Source organism: Mobula hypostoma, chromosome 11 (genome assembly GCF_963921235.1).
Source record: "Mobula hypostoma chromosome 11, sMobHyp1.1, whole genome shotgun sequence".
NCBI classification, from domain to species: Eukaryota; Metazoa; Chordata; class Chondrichthyes; order Myliobatiformes; family Myliobatidae; genus Mobula; species Mobula hypostoma.
Window position 1 is genome coordinate 64,495,157 of NC_086107.1, and position 19,680 is coordinate 64,514,836.

At 40.5% G+C, this 19,680-nt stretch overlaps 1 protein-coding gene across 6 annotated transcripts in view; it reads right to left on the reverse strand.

Moving 5' to 3' along the window:
• The window catches only part of atg13 (ATG13 autophagy related 13 homolog (S. cerevisiae)), a 132,122-nt gene that overhangs the window by 37,699 nt on the left and 74,743 nt on the right, over window positions 1-19,680 (reverse strand). For 4 of the 6 annotated variants that reach the window (XM_063062192.1, XM_063062196.1, XM_063062194.1 and 1 more), the window contains 2 exons: window positions 17,521-17,614; window positions 15,637-15,735 (listed from right to left, as the gene is read on the reverse strand). In XM_063062192.1, coding sequence (XP_062918262.1) covers window positions 15,637-15,735; window positions 17,521-17,614 — 193 coding nt within the window. The remainder of the gene's footprint in view (window positions 1-15,636; window positions 15,736-17,520; window positions 17,615-19,680) is intronic. The other 2 variants (XM_063062195.1, XM_063062193.1) reach the window with 1 other exon arrangement.

Consider the following 19,680-nt stretch of genomic DNA (forward strand, 5'->3'; position numbering starts at 1 on the left):
AAATCTGTGAGCTTAAGCAAACACTTGGTCAATTGGGAAAGGAAAGGGGGAGCTGCGATAAACTACAAAACAGTATGATTGTGACAGTAAGGAGTTTAAAGAGCAAATTTTTGCATGAACTGAATGGGTGAAAGAATAGCATGATAAGTGTAATTAAATCATGGTACATTGTACAGAGCTTCAAAGCAAACTGAAGAGGTATCAGAACACACAACAGGGGCCTCAAGTGGGCAGTCCTGCCAGTGACACACCTCCTGGAGAAACATACCCTACATTGGATATAAAAACGCAAACACGAGGAAATCTGCAGATGCTGGAATTTCAAGCAACACACATAAAAGTTGCTGGTGAATGCAGCAGTCCCTCCCCCTCCTGTCTTCTCCTATCATTTTGGATCTCCCCCTCCCCCTCTCAATCTCTTACCATCTCTCCTTTCAGTTAGTCCTGACGAAAGGTCTCGGCCCGAAACGTCGACTGTACCTCTTCCTAGAGATGCTGCCTGGCTTGCTGCGTTCACCAGCAACTTTTATGTGTGTTGCCCTACATTGGATAGTCTTCTGAGACAATGCGACCATCTGAACTCCAAGAAATTATGGCAAGGACATGACATGGACCCTACAGCAACCTCTAGTGACTCAAGTGAGGGTGACAATAATGAAACAAGAGGATTGGCAGCTATGACATGGTTTGCTCCAATAAAGACCAAGGTAGTGAAGATATGAAAGACTGAAAATGGAAGCTATGAAAGAAGACAGATGGTTTTCCATCAATCATCTGAACTGGAAAAGATGAATAAATGGTCCAAAGAAGTTGCACATCCTAAAAAAGGAAGTTTGAAGACCTGGGCTGAGCTTCAACGTATTAAGAAGAGCTATAAACTGCACCCATATGACGGCATTCACATTTTAGCTGTTATGTTGTCTTCTCAGCAAACCAGACAATTGAGTTGTAGAAATGATGACAATATGGGGGCTGATAAAGAAAATATAAAAGGCGGTTGGGATGCTATTAAGAGGTGGTACTATTAAGTACAGACTCCAATCAAGGGATGTGGTTGATTGTGCAAGCAAATGTTTCCAAGGATGTTTCTGAATATGAGGAACACTACAGAATGGTGTGGCCAGCAGTTCCAGGAATAAATGAAGATAACATAGAGCACTCTACATATGGCCCCTTGAAGACAATTTTTATGGATGGCTTGAAACCAGATGATGGAAAAAACAGTGAAGCTGACAAAACTGAACTGGAGTAAAGATGGTGTTCCACATAGCGAGCTAGTGCAAACCACCAACCAAGTGATAAGTCTGAGAGATGGCGGTGCATGTGTATCAAGAGGCTCAGTGTCTTCCCAGATTTCGAAAAATAGTGTTAATTTATCTGCTTGTTTCCTGTGTGTTCGCTCGATTCGGCTATGCGAACTACACTTACAGCAAACAGTCATTTTTGGACATTAACTATCGATGCACCAACACAGTTTTGGACTATCCATTCAACTTTGACTAACGACCTCCGGAGTTAGTAAGGACACCAAGGACCTGCATTCAACTTGCTCTGACCGAAGGGCCCGGTGCCAACGTAGAGACTGTAAACAAAGACGGGGGAAGCGTGGAGGTTTGTGTGCTAGGCTAAGGCTAAATCCACACAGGCCAGTGCTACCTAGCATCTTCCTCGCCAATGTTCAGTCTCTGACGAACAAGCTGGGCGAACTAAAGACTTGGACCCTTACACAAAGGCGGCTTATGGATGGCAACGTCATGTTTTTTTACGGAGACGTGGCTAAACAGTGATGTCCCAAACAACAAGGTGGAACTGGAAGGGCACACAGTCTTCAGGGCTGACAGAGCTGCAACAGTGACAGGTAACAGTAGGGGAGGTGGTTTATGCATCTACGTGAATTGATCATGGTGTACTAACTCTACCACTGCTGACACTTATTGCTCTGCTGATCTGGAATACCTGATTATTAAGTGCAGACCTTTTTATCAACCTTGAGAGTTTACATGCATCATTGCTGTCGCAGTTTATGTTCCACCGAATGCTAATGCTAAAGTAGCCATGAAAGACCTCAGTGCCCCTATTAGCAAGCTGCGGACATTGCATCCAGACGGAGCCTTTATTGTCGCTGGGGACTTTAATCATTGTAACCTACGTACCGTGCTTCCAAGATTTTACCAAAATGTATCATGCACCACAAGGGGAAATAAAACGTTAGATCATGTCTATACAAATGTGGCTGACGCTTACAAAGCCACTACCCTCCCCCACCTGGGACAGTCCAACCATCTTTCATTGTTTCTGCTTCCCAAGTATAGCCCGGTCATTAAACATGTGAAAGCCACAATGAAGACTGTTAAGATCTGGCTGGAGGGTGCTGACTCTGCTCTTCAGCACCAATTCCAGCACACAGACTGGAGCACGTTTGCTGCCCATGCCACCACAGACTCTCAGGTTAACATTGATTTATATACCAATTCTGTCCTTGAGCACATCATCAAGTGTGTAGATAGAGTGATATCACAGAAACAAATAAAAGTTTTCCCCAATCAGAAACCATGGATGAACAGAGAAGTTCGCCTCTTGCTCAAAGCCAGAGATTCAGCCTTCAGGTCTGGAGACCGAGAGGCTTACAGCTCAGCCAGGGCCAACCTGAGGAGGGGAATCTCTCAGGTTAAACACATATACAGACAGGGAATTGAGGAGCATTTCAACTCCTCGGAACCCCGGCACATGTGGCATGGCATACAGATTATTACAGACTTCAAACCACCTAGTACTGTGCCCCCTTCCAGCTCTGTTTCCCTCCCTGATGAACTCAATTACTTCTAAGCTTGCTTTGACCGAGAGAACAAGGAGGTCACCCTCAAAGCGGATCTCCCACCTGGTGAACTGCCTCTCTCACTTTCCACCTCTGATGTTTGCGCCACCCTGAGCAGGGTGAATGTAAGGAAGGCAGCTGGTCCAGATGGAATACCTGGCTGTGTGCTCAGAGTATGTGCAGGGCAGTTGGCCGGGGTCTTCACGGACATTTTTAATCTGTCCCTGGCCCAGGCAGTTGTCCCCACAAGCTTCAAGATCGCTACCATCGTGCCTGTGCCGAAGCATTCCACTGCCACGGGCCTGAATGACTTCCGCCCAGTTGCACTCACCCCCATCAATACAAAGTGCTTTGAGAGACTGTTTCTATCACATCTGAAATCCTGTCTGCCCACTACCCTGGACCCCCATCAACTTGCCTATCGCACCAACAGGTAAACAGAGGACGCCATCTCCACGATACTTCACTCTGCCCTGACCCACCTGGACAGCCCCAACTCTTACGTCAGAATGCTGTTCATTGACTTTAGTTCGGCATTCAATACTGTGATCCCCTCCAAGCTGATTGCCAAACTTCACCTGCTTAGTATCAGCACATCCCTCTGCAATTGGACCTTGGACTTTCTGACTAACAGACCCCGATCAGTTAAGTTAGACAACCTCTCCCTGAACACTCTCACCCTGAACACCGGCATGCCTCAAGGATGTGTGCTGAGCCCTCTTCTGTACTCCCTTTTCACCTATGACTGCATTCCTGTACATGGTTCTAACTCCATAATCAAGTTCGCAGACTTGATGGTGGTTGGCCTGATCAGAGCGGATGACGAGACAGCCTACAGCGACGAGGTCCAGCACCTGGCCGCGTGGTGTGCCAACAACAACCTGGCCCTTAACACCCAGAAGACCAAGGAGGTCATTGTGAACTTCAGGCATGCTAGGAGCCACACTCACATCCCCATCTACATCAACGGACCTGTAGTGGAGCGTGTATCAAGCTTCAAATTCCTTGGTGTCCACATTTCCGAGGATCTCACCTGATCCCTGAACTCCTCCATCCTGGTCAAAAAGGTGCAACAGCACCTTTATTTCCTGCCGAATGTCAAGAAAGTTCACCTTTGTCCCAGGATACTGACGGACTTTTTACCGCTGTACCACTGAGAGCATACTCACCAACTGCATCTCAGTGTGGTATAGCAATTGTCCCGTATCAGACCACAAAGCACTCCATCGTGTGGTGAAAACTGCCCAGCAGATTATCGGCACCCAATTGCCCACCACTGAGAACATCTACCATAAACGCTGCTTGGGCAGGGAGAAAAGCATTATCAAGATTGCATCTCACCCTAACCATGGACTTTTTACTATCCTCCCATCCGGTAGGCACTACAGGAGCCTCCCCTTCCTGAGGCTGTGACCCTGCTGAACCTCACATCACAGCGCTAAACAGTACTGCGTCCATATTGGACTGTCTCAGTACTTTTATATTAGTTTGCTGTAGCACTTACTTTTTATTTGCAGTTATTTTGTAAATAACACTATTCTTTGCATTTCTGGTCAGATGCTAACTGCATTTCATTGGCTTTGTATCTGTACTCGGCACAATGACAATAAAGTTGAATCTAAACTAATCTAAAAAAAGTAGAACATGATGTCGAAATCCAAGTAAGATTATTGCAGGTGGGTTAGTTATCTGTTGATCAATAGCCACTGACCATTGGTCAACTGTCATTGCTTACTAGTTAACAGCCACAGCTGCTGCAGGTGAGTCAGCGGCCAACACCCATTAACCAACAGGAAAAGCTGGACTGGAATTCACCGTGTGTACCACAGCAAACTCAGTCTGAGCCACAATGCCTAGGTAATTCCCTTAAGACCAAATGTCAGTTTTGTGGTTAAAAAAATGACATTGGGGTAGAAGTTGTTGGTACAGGAAACAAGGTGGATAACAGAAACAAACTCAATCCCCCGCTTTGCAAAAAAAGGGAAATTCTAATTTGATGACATGGTTTCAACAATGTTTAATGTAATGGAAGTATTGTTGAATTCAAAAAACAACTAAGCCCTTGTTTGCCTTGATAGAGCAAAAACCAGATGGCTTATATGTTAACTTAATGATTGGATATCAATGTGCTGACCATGGTGACCATAACTGTGCAAGAATAATAACATGCCATGAAGATGCAAATTATTACAAAGAAACACCTCTCTTGATTCTGTTGGCTCTCCAACGATTGAATTCACAAGGCTGTGTGGGCCATTGCTTCTGAAATGGAAATGTTGGACTCAGGAAGCATGGCTCCTGGTAATTCTGCAGCAGGCAGAACTGAAAGCTCTGATTGAAATCAGTAAGGTGGCAGAAGGATGACTGGCTAATATCTACACTGATTTTTCATATGCTTTTGAAGTTGTTCATGATTTTGGGAGCTTAAGGACAGAAAGGGAATTTCTTACAGCTGTAGGGACATACGAATGTTATATAATTGCCATCAAAAGTGGCTGTATTAAATTGTGAAAGCCATGTCAAAATAACTACAATGGAAAACCGTGAAAGTGCATTTGTGGATGAAATCGCAAAAAGGCAGCCGCCATAGTAAGGGGTAAAAAGAATACAAATAGTAGAAGTAGTAAAAAAGATAGAAGAATTAGAAGTATCGGGATCACATGAGGTGAATCCGATAACTGAAGTTACAGAAACTAAGTTCACCGACGAACACACAAGATATTTGAGAGATGCAAGCTCAATGCTCTAACCAGAAAAAGTGATTAGGATGGAGAACGGTGGGAGATTAAACAGTGATGGAGCATGGAGATAATGACAATACTCATAGACTAGTACCTCTAGCTATGTTGCTTTCTTATCTGGCACAGCAGATTTTCCCAGAGGTGGTGGAATCCAAAGTCCAGGGCACAAGCTCAACCAATGTTTGAAAGATGCATGACATACCAGAAAGTAAATTCTAGAGCAGTGGAGAAGGTACTGCAATTAAGTGCTCCTGCTCCATTTTTTACATTTACAAGTGAACTACATTATTTTGTAGAAGTGGCAAGGATACACCGATGTACTGGCAACAGTGGACAAGTTCCTAAGATGGAAGCTATTCCAGCAAGGAATGCCACTGCCACTCACAGTTAGGAAATTAATTTGCCAAGGGAATTTGATTAAAGTTGATTGCAAGTAAATTAGGCACAGACTTTGAAGTAAAAAGTGCTTTATTCACGATATTGTGGGGAATGGACCTCTAACAGTGGGTTTCAAACTTCAAATAATACAGAAAGCACAGCTCCTTTTATGCATGTACAAATCAACTGCAAAAGCTAAGGCTGTTTGATTAACCTTGTGAATTAGAAAAGATAAGCTAGAAGCAAAAACCTGAACAATCCCTTGACTACTCGCAATTAATTAAAGAAGAAAACTTAAGACAAAAATTTACAATTGAAGTAAGGAAGAGATTTCGAAGTCTAGAAATAGAATCTGTTGAAGATGATAGCAATCATGTAGAAATGAAGTTTAACTCTTTAAAGGATGCCTTGGTAGAATCAACAAAGTCAGTGATTCCTAAAAAAGAAAAAAGCACAAAGAATAAATAGCTGACAGATGAAATCAAAAATCTAATGGAAGAAAGGAGACGGAAGAAAGCAAGTCCTATTGAATGTAAGTCCTTAGGTAAAAAAGTTAAAGGCTTATATTAAAAAGCCAAAGAAGAATGGTTAAACCAGGAATGTGAGCAATGAGAAAGAATCCCTCTTACTGATCTAAAAAGGTTACATCAACAAATCAAGAATATCACTGATAAAAAGCTTCTCTGTTCTTCAGGTGGATGTCTGAAAGCAAAGGATGGTACCATTATCATGGAAAAAGATGAGATTATGAACAGATGGACTGAGTATATTCAGGAATTGTTTGAAGACGATCAAGGCGTAAAACCAGAAATTAAGAGGAAAATTGAAGGTCCCAGTATTTTAAAATCTTAAGTTCGCAAGGCAATAAATAAGATGAGGAAAGGAAAGGCAGCAGGTCCTAATGAATTAGTGATAGAAGAAATTATCGCCCTTGAAGATTATGGAATTGAAAAGTTTACTGATTTAATCAATGACATTTATGAGACTGGAATAATACCAGAAGAAATGAAAAAATCAGTATTTATCACTCTTCCTAAGAAACCTGGAGCAATAGAATGTGAATTACATAGGACCATAAGATTAATGAGTCATATCACTAAGATACTTCTAAGAATTTTGATGACAAAAGCTAAAAGTAAGATACAAGCTGAAATAGGTAAAGAACAATGTGGTTTTGTGAAAGACAGAGGTACAAGAAACACGATATTGATGTTAAGGATACTATCAGAACGAGCTATTCAAGTGCAAAAAGATTTGTTTGTTTGTTTTATCGACTACACAAAAGCATTTGATAAAGTGAAGCACAATAAGTTATTCGAAACATTACAAGAAACTCTAGATCTAGATTCGAAAGACCTCTGCCTAATCAGAAATCTGTACTGGGAACAAACTGCCACCGTAAGAATAGATGGAGAAGTGAGTCAGTTTACGAAAATCAAGAGAGGCGTTAGACAAGGGTGTGTTTTCTCCCCTGATTTATTTAATGTGTACAGTGAAACAATATTACAAAAAATAAGAGACATCTTGGGAATCAAAGTTGGCAGGTGAACACATCAATAATTTTAGATATGCTGATAACACTATGTTCAATGCACGTATGGAGAAAGAACTACAAAACTTAATTGATATAGTTGTTGAAGAAGTGCAAAAATGGGTCTATCTATCAATTGCAAAAAGACAAAATGTATGGTGATATCCAAAGAGAAGGAGAATCCTATTTGCAGGCTGAGAATAAACGGGGAAGACATAAAACAAGTAAAGAACTTCTGCTACTTAGGAAGCTGGGTGACATCAGATGGCAGGTGCGACATGGACATCAAAAGAAGAATAGGGATGGCAAAAGACACCTTTACGAGAATGAAGAGTATACTGACCAACACTAAACTAGGCATGACAACCTGCCTCACAGCACTGAATGTTACGTTTATCCAGTTATGTTATATGGCTCAGAATGTTGGACAATATCTAGTAACATGAGGAAACAAATTGAAGCAGCAGAGATGTGGTTTTTGAGGAGGATGCAAAGAATATCATGGATGAAACGAATATCTAATGTGGATGTCATGAACAGAGCAAGCACAAAAAGCGAAATAATGTATGAGATCATGAAAAGGCAATGTGACTTCATTGGACATGTGATTAGGAAAGACGAGTTAGAATGCACTGTAATTATGGGAAAGATTGAAGGGAAGAAAGCAAGAGGAAGGCAAAGACAAATGATGATGGAGACAGCAGCCAGAGAACTGGAAATGAATACCAATGAATTGATCCACATAACCTGAAACAGGAGTGTGTGGGCCATGGCAGTCAAAGCTCAAACTGGGCATGGCACCTGATGATGATGATGATGAAGCTAGGTTCACATGCAGTTTTCTTGTGATAACCTATACCTATAGCAACAGCCAAAAATTAACTGTGTACAACTTTGTATTGACAGTTTGTCTCATATCCTTGAGTCTAATTCTTACAAGATAAGCAACTGCAAGTATTTATTCTAAGAATCGTCTCTACTGAAAGCCAAGGCCATATCTCTAACAACCAAGCTGAAAACTGGTTTCCATACTCAAAAATCCAATATTAACCCTGTGCCTATCAAAATCTTTAACTCACAATATTTTCCTCCACATACACAAAGCAAGAACTCTGATCAAGGACTATACTCCAAGATAAGGATCACCGTGTCACATCAACTCTGACCACGGAACATATTTCAGAATCCGAATCAAACTTAATATCACTGGCACATCTGGTGAAATCTGTTGTTTTTCAGCAGCAGTACATAGTAATATGTAGTAATAAAAACAAATTACAATAAGCATATATAGCAAAATAAATAGGTAGTGCAAAAAGGAGAAAATATACTGAGGAAGCGTTCATAGGTTCATTATCCATTCAGAAAGCTGATGGCAGAAGGGATGAGACTTCCTGAAATGTTGAGCATGTCTTCAGGGTTCTGTATCTCCTTTCCTGGGTTATGTGAGTCCTTAATGATGGATGTCATCTTTTAGAGACATCACCTCGTGAAGGTGACCTGGGGCAGGGGAGCCTCGTGCTCATGATGGAGCTAGCAGGGTTTACAACTTTCTGCAGCTTTTTCCGATCCTGTACAGTGGCCCCTCCATACCAGATGGTGATGCAACCAATTAGAATGCTCTCCACAGTACATTTGTAGAAATTTGCTCATGTCTTGGTGACATACCAGTTCTCCTCAAACTCCTAATGAAATATAGCTGCAGTCGTGCTTTCTTTGTAATTGCATCAATATGTTGGAGCCAGGATTGCTCCTGAGATGTTGACACTCAGGAACTTGGAATTGCTCATCCTTTCCACTTCTGATTCTTCAATGAGGACCTGCCTGTGTTCCCTCAACTTACCCTTCCACAATCAATTCCTTGGTCTTACTGATGTTGAATGCAAGGTCGTTGTTGCGACATCTCTCAACCAGCTGAGCTATCTCGCTCCTGTATGTCTCCTCATCACCATCTGAAATTTTGCCAACAATAGCTGAGCTATCAGTAAATTTATAGATATTGGAGTTGTCCCTAGCCATGGGCATAGAGAGTACTGCAGTGGACTAAGCATGCATCCTTGAGGTATGCCAGTGTTGATTGTCAGTGAGGAGGAGATGTTATTTCCAGTGAGGAAGTCAAGGATCCAGTAGCAGAGGGAGGTACAAAGGCCCAGGCTGTGGAGCTTTTTTAAAGATTAGAACTGAAGATATGATTGTGTTGAATGCTCAGCTGTAGTCAATAAACAGCAACCTTACGCAAATATTTCACTGGGATTATTTGTCTGGAATTATGTTAACTGATGATCACTGAATGGTCTTTCCATAGTCCACATCCCTCAGAGTCATCAGGATAAGTCGAATGAATGAACCACCAAGTATTACAAGGAAGGCATACAACATCCTACTACTCTTTCTATGGTCTTAACATCAGAGCAACCCCAAAGAAGAAAACTAAACAGAGTCCATTCAGGGTAGTAACAGGGCGTCCTATGTCATTGCCAAGAGTGCTTCATCTCAGAGAGGCTGATATACATACACGTTACGGTAGACAGTTTATGTAACTATTGTGTGAAATTAAACCAAGCTGTACAGTCTATTTCTCAACAGGTTCCTATCATTTGGAGTGATCCAATAGAAGAACACACTCCGATTCCTGCTGAGTAGGTCCTGATTAAAAAAAACACATAAAGAACCACTGGGAGCTCAATGGGAATGGCCTTATCAAGTGCTGTTAATTACTATCTCAGTGGTAAAAGTAAGTGGATACATGCTAGCCACTGCAAATGAATTAAAAGTGGCACCTGATGTGGACAACAAGCACTGTGGTTAATATAACCTCTGACCCAGTGCCTGTGCTGCTGGGCTACAGTGAGCAAATCACTAACCAGTCAGAATACTTTGAACAGAGTTGATGGATTCTGGACATTAGGAAGTTTATTCTAATATCATGTTGTTGTTGTTAATATTTCTGCTGAAGTTTCCCTACTAACTGTGTGCCAATGAGGTAACTCAATTGTGAGTTATCACATGAATTTGCTGATGCCCCTAGCTGTTGGGTATTTCAATATATAACACAGACTTAGAAGTGGTTGCCTTGCGCAAGATGGTACTTGAGAATTGTATGACATTAGATCTTCTCTTAGCAGTTAAGGGGGGGGGGAAGCATGTGCAATTACAGCCAAGGAGGGTTGTACTTACATACCTGATGAGACCAAAGACATAGTGATTTGACTGATCATATTTGTAAAGAAACAGCTAAAATACATCAATCTGATTGATGGGATTTCTTTGACTGAAGGAAGTCTAAGAAGCTGGCTTTACTCAATATTACGGGTAAATGTTTCTCTTGATGTGCCTTACCATAATTTACATCTTTTTTTAACACTTGCATAAAGGTGACCATTGATAGAGCAGTTTAAACACATGTAAATCTGCCTGCTTACAAAACCAATCTACCTAGCAGTGACATAATCCTATGAACAACCTTCGATATTTCCATTACAGGTTTCCCCGCCATCCGAAGGTAGAGCGTTCCTATGAAACGGTTCGTAAGCCAAAATGTCGTAAAGCGAAGAAGCAATTACCATTCATTTATATGGGAAAATTTTGTGAGCATTCGCAGACCCAAAAATAACCTACCAAATCATGCCAAATAACACACAAAACCTAAAATAACAGTAACATATAGTAAAAGCAGGAATGATATGATAAATACACAGCCTATATAAAGTAGAAATACTTTTCCACAATCATTACTGAACTGTTCTCCGTAGCGAAAATCTCACGCAAGCGCCATCGGCAAAAAATCTCACGCAAGCGCTGTTGGCAAGAACACTCTCTCCAGTAACCTTTAAGCTATAAAGCTGCCAAATCATACCAAATAACCCGTAAAAATACACAGCCTATATAAAGTAGAAATAATGTATGTACAGTGTAGTATCACTTACGGGAATCAGGAAGACAGCTTGCTGAGCACACTGATGATGGTGTGTTAGACTGAGTCGTCGCAGGCTGGGGTGGTGCAGTGGCCTCCACCCTCCGGGCCACCAATGATACCGATCCGCGAAGAACGCAGGGGTCCAGCGGTAGCCGGGAGGTACACAGCACATCTTTAAGAAAAAAGCCAAAACAAACATGCAAATTAATTAGGTGCCACCCGTAATTGTCGGCCCAGATCAGTGCCGATTTCCGATTGCGTCGTCTCTGATCTGGGCCGACAATTACGTGTCAGCGGCACCTAATTAATTAGTATGTTTATTTCGGCTTTTTTCTTAAAGATGTGCTGTGTGCCTCCCGGCTACCTTTGCATTCTCCGCGAATCGGTATCTGTCCGTGGCCTAGGGTGGTGGGACACTGGGGTGTCATCTTGTCATCTGTTCCCATTAGAGCAGGCAGCTCATCTTCTCCTATGACTGCCCGCCTTGATGTCAAAGGTCGAGGTTCGTCGTCTGCTGAGGCTGATGTGGAAGGCTTGCTTGACTGCTGAGCCTCGCGCATTTTTCTATCACACAGTTCTTTAATAAGGACTCAAACCATCCTGCAAATATCCCCTAAACCGACGTACCCTTTCAAAATTAAAGTCATACTTTATCATTACTCATTCGGTTTTGATTGTTACCCTTTTTTTTCAAATGCATCAGCTCTTCATCTGTCAGTTCTTGGTGATGGGATGCCAAAACCTCTTCAACATCATGTTCAACAAAAACAACAGGAATTCTGCAGATGCTGGGAATTCAAGCAACACACATAAAAGTTGCTGGTGAACGCAGCAGGCCAGGCAGCACCTCTTCCTAGAGATGCTGCCTGGCCTGCTGCGTTCACCAGCAACTTTTATGTGTGTTGCTTCGACATCATGTTCGTCAGCTTCCACAAGCCAAACTCATGTCGTCCTTACTTCATTCACCATGATCAAAACGCTTAATTATGTCTAGTTTTACGCTAAGTGTAACACCCTTACGAGCTCTTTTAGGTTTTTCCGATACCATAGAACTCATCTTGCAAACGGCTGCTCACAGGCACGTGCTAAAGCAATGCCGTTCCGAATCAAGGGGAGAGCGGCTGCTCGTGGCACGTGCTGCCTTTTATCACGCGCTGAATTTTCTTTTCGTAACAGTGAAAACACCTTCTGAAAGCGAACGTCGACTGCGCCTCTTCCTATAGATGCTGCCTGGCCTGCTGCGTTCACCAGCAACTTTGATGTATGTTACTAATGTAGGTCTTTCGTAACAGTGAGGTTTCGTAAAGTGAACGTTCGAAAAGCGGGGGACATCTGTACTTACGTTAAGTGCAAAATAATCAAAACTTTCCCAAGTACGAGAAGATTTTCTGCCTCCGAATTTTCAGATGCTATGATTCTAAATGCGTGATTGAGAATCGGGGGGGGGGGGGGCGGGGTGTTGGATTAGACTGTATAATTGTTATTTTCCTTTAGTTTAACTTTCTTATGCTTGTTTGTACTGTTATATAATTTCCTACGTACATGTAATTGCTCAGTGTTTTCCAGTGCTTGCAGTTTCTTTTGTAAGAACTTCATTGCAGTTGTGGGTATCACATTACTTGAATTGAGACTCCCTTATTGGTTAATTCAAAGAATGGAATGTGTCTCATCTCTGGAAATTCAATGGAATTAGCAAACTGGTAAAGGACTAAAGCAGTGGTCCCCAACCTCTGGGCTGCGGTCCGATACATTGCCGCAAAGAATGCAGCACTGCAGTGGTGGCTGGAACGCACCCAACATATCTTTAAGAAAAAAGCCGAAATAAACAAGCTAATTAATTAGGTGCCATCCGGCACATAAATGTCGGCCCAGATCAGACGCGACGCAATCGGCAATCGCCTCTGATGGTTGATAGGATGCTAATCAACTGGGCTTTGCTGGTCTGGACATTCTCTCCATCACCAACCCATGATGGCTGTAGTAAGTACCATCTATAGAATGCTTTGCAGCCGATCACTCAGACTATTCCAATGGCATCTCCCAAATCTACAATCTACTGCCAAGAAAGACAAGGGCCAAGCTGCATGGAAACCACTAGCTGCAGGCTCCTGTGTCGCACATCATTTGATGTATGGAACACAATCATCTCCAAGTTTTCTTCAAAGCCATGATGTATTCTTATTGAATATATGCTGCATGTGTCTTTTCTTACAGGACAAATACTTGTTAGTGCAGACTTCCAAAGTTGAAAATGATGACACTTTTCTTGTCATATTAATTGCCTCATAATGCTACAGATAATGTAAAAAATGTTAAACTGTTGCCATAGTTCATCACACATTGTATGTCCAGTCGTTCTGATGTAAAACATTAAGTGGGTTTTATTTATTTTCTCTTGCTCTGCACTGTGCATATAAAAATACAAAATTGAGAGAAACTAGACAACAGCACGTATAAAAGATAAATATTTCCAAGGTCCTAGTAAATCTCAAAGACTTTAATTTGAACAAGTTTAACATTTTGCAAGTGACCACATATATTTCTATTTCAAGTTGAAGGAGCAGGATGCAGTTTGTCTGATAGCAATAAATAATTATTTCAGTGCCAAGAATAAGACATTTCCATCACCAGGTACACAATTAGCACCCGGTAGGCAAAATCATTTTATCCAGAGAGAAGAAATACAAGCCCTTTGTACAAACCTGGAGTTGGCTGAAGCCAAACTATGAGAAAGCTTAAATTACTATTCAGTTATTTACTGGTTTGGCACTACTTAATAGAATGATTGTGCAAACGTAGGAAGCATTACACACAAATTTCAATTTTGGATATGAATTGCTAATATTTAAAAACTTTTGTTTTATAATTCAGAATTCACTGGTATACTCAAGACTAAAGTCTGAGATGCAATGGTCTTTATTTAGTTGTTAAGCAGTTAACCAGGATAAATGGCTCCAGGTATGTATTTGTGCGGTATAATTATATATCACCTCAGGTATATTAAAGGAATAATTGGAATCACATGTAAAATTACGAAATCATTTATCTTACTGTTTTTAAAGAACTTATTACATTAATGAGCAGTAGGTGTCACAGTGCAATTGCTTTTATACAAGACTTGTTCATCTTGCAACAGAGGAGTAGGATAACAGGCTCAATGGTTGATAAAAGTCACTGATTATATTTGGCTTGGAAACATGTCTACAGCTAGATAAAGCAGCAAACAAGGTTGACAGTTCATGTTATAAGATTTTTTTCTCCAATTAAAACTTCAGACATCTGTGCAGTGAAGATACTTATACATTCTATTATCATAAACTGTAGGAATCAAAAGAGATGAAAACTGAACATGCCCAAAAATGGGAAAAATATAAAAACTTAGAAATAACAGAAGGCACTCTATTAATATTTATAGCTATTCAATAGCCACCACCTCCCAATTTCCTTCCTCAACAATCACCTAAAATTTTCCCAAATTCACCTTCCTCACCTGAGAGAACAGAGCAGAGTCATGCCTTTGCAATTTCAATTTGCAAAAGCTAAGAGGTAAATAAACATGGCAAAATGATAACTGTGTGCACCTTATTTTTTTCCTGCAAGTGCCTTCGCTTCCCACAATAGCATAAGCAGTTAACATTATCTGGATATTGCCCTTTATTTTAACTACCGATAGTCAAATAAAAATATCCCAGCAGAATGTTAGTTCAACAGAGATGATGACTCTGGTTTAAATCCCAGTTTTGTATCACTGGCTCACATAGATATATTATACCTGGAACCCTTGTCTAACCATCTAAGAATTGTGAACAGTTGGGAACACAGCACAACTCCTGTGGCACTCCACTATAGACAAGCATTCTCAAAATTATCCATTTATTTCTGTTTTCTGTTCTCCCCCCCCCCCCCAGTTAACTATTCTCAATTTATGCTTGTCTATCACCAAAATCCAACTTGCATTAATTTTATTGAATCACCTCCTGTGTGGCACTCTATTAAGGGACCTTTCAAAGCCCAAATACACCGCCCACAGGATCACTCATATCATTTACACTAATTACAACTCATTTTTGACAGACTTGTCAAATATAATTTCCATTTCATAAACTCTTGTTGACTCTGCCCCATCCTTGTATTCTATTACCTTTAAAAAATAAATCAAAGCATTTTCCCTTCTCCTGACAGATGTCTATTCAATTGGTAGGTGTTACGTTGAAATTTGCAAGTCTTTATCGATTCGTACAATATGTAAACTCACTTGATGCGTAAAGGTCAAACCTAGCATGGGGACCTTCAGTGTGTCCATTATCACTGGCCTGGGAGTCTGAAAATGTGTCTTACTAATAGTAAACACACACTATACACAAACATAGACAAACACAAAAGAGAAGAAAGAAAGAGAAAAGGAAAACAGAACTTAGAGAGAAAAAAAGGTCAGATTTCAAAAATATCAACTTTGATATACAATGTGAACAATATTTGAAAAAAGACATTTTTAATATGTACTCACACTGATGCAATTTGGTACTGAACATAACTACAATTTGACCTAATTTAATTTATTTCAGTGATCAAATCATTGCCCAACTGCTCACCAAAGCTCCAATGATGACCATATGGATATTTTCAGATTTTAAACATACAAAGTTCACTTTGCTTCCCTTTAGTTTTCTCCTTAACAACTTGGTGACTCACTATACTGTGATCTTACAAGTGTCAAGGATCACATTCCATGTGTGAAACTATACAGCAAGATTTACCAACAAGTAGGGCCTCTGAGTTTTATTCTATTCAGGCAGTGGAGGTCAGTGAATAATAATTAGCAGCATATCTTCTAATCAACATTTTTCCTCCATGCTCTGCAAGCCAAGATTGATTGTAGCACCCCTTTCAGCATTAAGCTTAAGGTTAGGTTACTTGGCAGAGGGCAAGTAAACTTTTTATCTTTAACCTCAACCTAACTATCAGACACTTCCCTTTTGGGGCTGTCTCACCCATCCATTTCCAATTGGAGTCTCCCTCCCATTTCAGCTTCAACTCAATAGCACCCCCCTCTTCACAAAAGCTCACCATCCTTCTCACTCACAAACTTCAGCCTCACTCTGGTTAGACTGGAGATCAGCTCAACACGCAAAATACTCCTGCAACATCCATCCCAATTATCAACCTCTGTTCTTTGTCCTTCTTCATCGATAGCTGCGGGTTCCCTCCCAACACTAAGAATGGATCGATCCCACAATGTTGGCTCACTAGCCCAGCTGTCCAGCACTGACAAGCAAGTAGCTTATTTCTGACTCCTCATCTAGTTCCCTACTAATAACAGATCATCATAATCAGTCCTTTCATGCTGATATGTTAATCATAATTTTAATTGATTAAGATTTTTCATTATTTTTGAATTTTACTTTAATACCTAATCTATATTCCCAAAAAATACTAAATGTGGGAGGTCAAACTGATAGTTTAAAGCAACATTGAAGAATTGTCACAGTGTACATGTAGCTGCTCAACTGCCACATGTACAAATTCCTTAATTTGGAGGGAAATGTTTCACAGTATCTAGCTGAATTTGTTCACACCAGAAGTGTAAGGATGTTATCTACAGATAAACTGAATGGACATCATGCCCATGAACAGAATGAATACAAGTTGGAGATGGTATATTAGCTTTCCCATCTGGGGTCAATGGTGAAGTCTCTCTTGCACAGAACTTGCAATTAACCTATAATCTCTAGGAAACTGAACACTGATCACACAGCTCCTTGAAGGCGTATATTAATGCATTTTTTGTCCAATTACAGAAACTGTGAAGTAGTTTAAAAATTATCAGTGAATAGTTCCGGAGGGTTCAGTGCATATTCCTGATCAGTACTGTAAATGAAGTTTGTGTTGATTTTAGATTCAGACATACTCCTACATTTGTAGAAATCTGATAACATAGATAGCCAGATCAACATAAAGGCCTTTTTTGTAACTTCTCTATTTACTATACTTTCAGCTGCCGTAATTAAATATCTAATCAATAAATTATAGAGTACTAACCACTGCTCATGAACCATCACATGGGAAGGTTATGAGTTCAATCGAAGTGTACTACCAAGAAAATCCACAAAGTATGTTAAGGATGGTTCATATTTCTTACCTGTGAGGGAGGGGAAGTGGAGAAAGAGGTCGTGCACACTTCCTGAGAATCTTCTACAGACGGAAAAGTCCCTGTATCCTCTTCATTAGATGTCCTGCAGGGGCCAGCAAGAAATATTTTGATCTACTTCATGCATTTTGTTCAATTTTATTTTCGAAACCATACAGTGTGTAGATAAAGCTTATTCTTATTTACCCCAACATATCACGGCAATATCATACCATCACGGTGAGAGGATTTTTCTAAACTGATTGTTATTTCAGTGCTTTGACGTGCAATATAATACAAGCTTCAAAGTCTTCAGGATGGGAGTTCAGAATTCCATGTGAATGTAACTGAAGCACATAGCCTGAAAATGCAGGTTCTTAGCCAGTTCTAGTGGACAGATTACAATTTCATATTTCATAAAACAATGCTTTTTGTTTTGATGACATTGTACCCTAAATTATTTAATATGAGCAACACACACAAAATGCTGGAGGAACTCAGCAGGCCAGGCTCCAAAGCAACACACACTGTGCTGGAGTTCTTTTAGCATTGTGCGTATGTTGCTTTGGATTTCCAGCATTTGCAGATTTTCTCATGTATTTAATGAGTTTGCTCAGTGCTTGGTTTCCCATTGCACTGCACATTTGAAGTAAAGACACTGTTTAGGTGTCAAACCCAAACTTTCATTAGTCATGTTTACTTGGAACGTAATCTTGTTAAACCGTATCCCAGAACCTTAAGTAGAGGCGACATTAAAGAATGCTGTTCACATTAAATATTCACATGCTAAATCAGAATTTAAAAATTACAACAATACAACTTCAAAGAAACTAAGATACAATGCGAGGAGAATTTCTGGTTGACAAAGTAATATGGTAGTCTCTATCGCTCATGTGACTATCATATTACTCACGTTTTCTTGCAACATAGAAGGATGCCATTTGACCCATCAGATCTACACCAGTTCTCAAAGCATTATCATCAGTCTCACTTCTTCATTTATCTCCTTACAACCGGTTCTCTCTCACATGCCCATCAATTCCCCTCTGTTTCTCCTGCTACCCACCTAGACTAGCAGCAATTTACAGTGAGCATTTAATCTGACAGCTTGTATTTGGGATGTTGCAAGAAATTAGAATCCACCAGGAAGCCCCATGCAATCACAGGAAGATTGCGGGAACTCCATCAGACAATGCCCAAGACATCCAAGTCAAAGGAGCTGTGTGGCGACAATGTTATTTGTTTCTATTATCTATGTAAAACAAACTAGCAAAAAGATTAATGAATTTTAGAACAGCAGAAAGAACATCTGGTTTCTCCCTGTACTGCGAGGCAGCTATAAAACAATCTGCCAGTTTCAGTATTGATAGCTATCATGCCTGCTCTATTCTTCGGGGCTGATGTTTCAATATTTTTGCAAGCTATTTTGTTACCTCTCAGAGCAACAAGAACTAGGCAGTAAAACTGATTTATAATTTGGAAATTATTATCCATTTGTCACTGACAATATAGTGGTTGAACTAAACGGGTCTCTACAAAACCAATTGGTTCATGAGCTGAAACCAAAGGAGTTTTACAAATTGAAATTCTGCTTATATGTAAAGTGATAATGGTTCTTGACTAGATAGTTGAAAAATCAATGGGGAACAGGGTGACTACAATCAATCCATTGAACTCCTATCTTTCAGTCCCATACCTTTTATGGGGAAGACTGGGAAAAGGAAGAAAAAAATTCATATATGGCATTCCAGTGTGTGGAGAATAGTCAACCGTTATTTCTGTCCATCCTAAAACATGAGGTATTGAAGCCCTCTCAGTAAATTTACTTAAGAGCTAGTATGCCTTTGATAAGAACAATTTCCTGAAGACTTCAATATAAGTCACAAGTCTGCTGTGAAGTTTACGATATCTGAGATACTGCAACACACTTTGCACTCTGAATGATCCTAGGGGAACTGTGGTACACATCTCCGAGAGGCAGGAACAACAACAGTTAAGGGACATTTGGTGAGGTACTTGAAAGAGCAATGCATTGAGTAATGTGGAAGTAATGCAGACAAGCAGGATTAGTATAGGTAGACATGGTGGTTGACCAAAACATGGCACGTTGAAAGGCCGGTTTCTATGCTGTACAACTCTAGGACTCCAATGTAGCATCATACCTATGCAAAA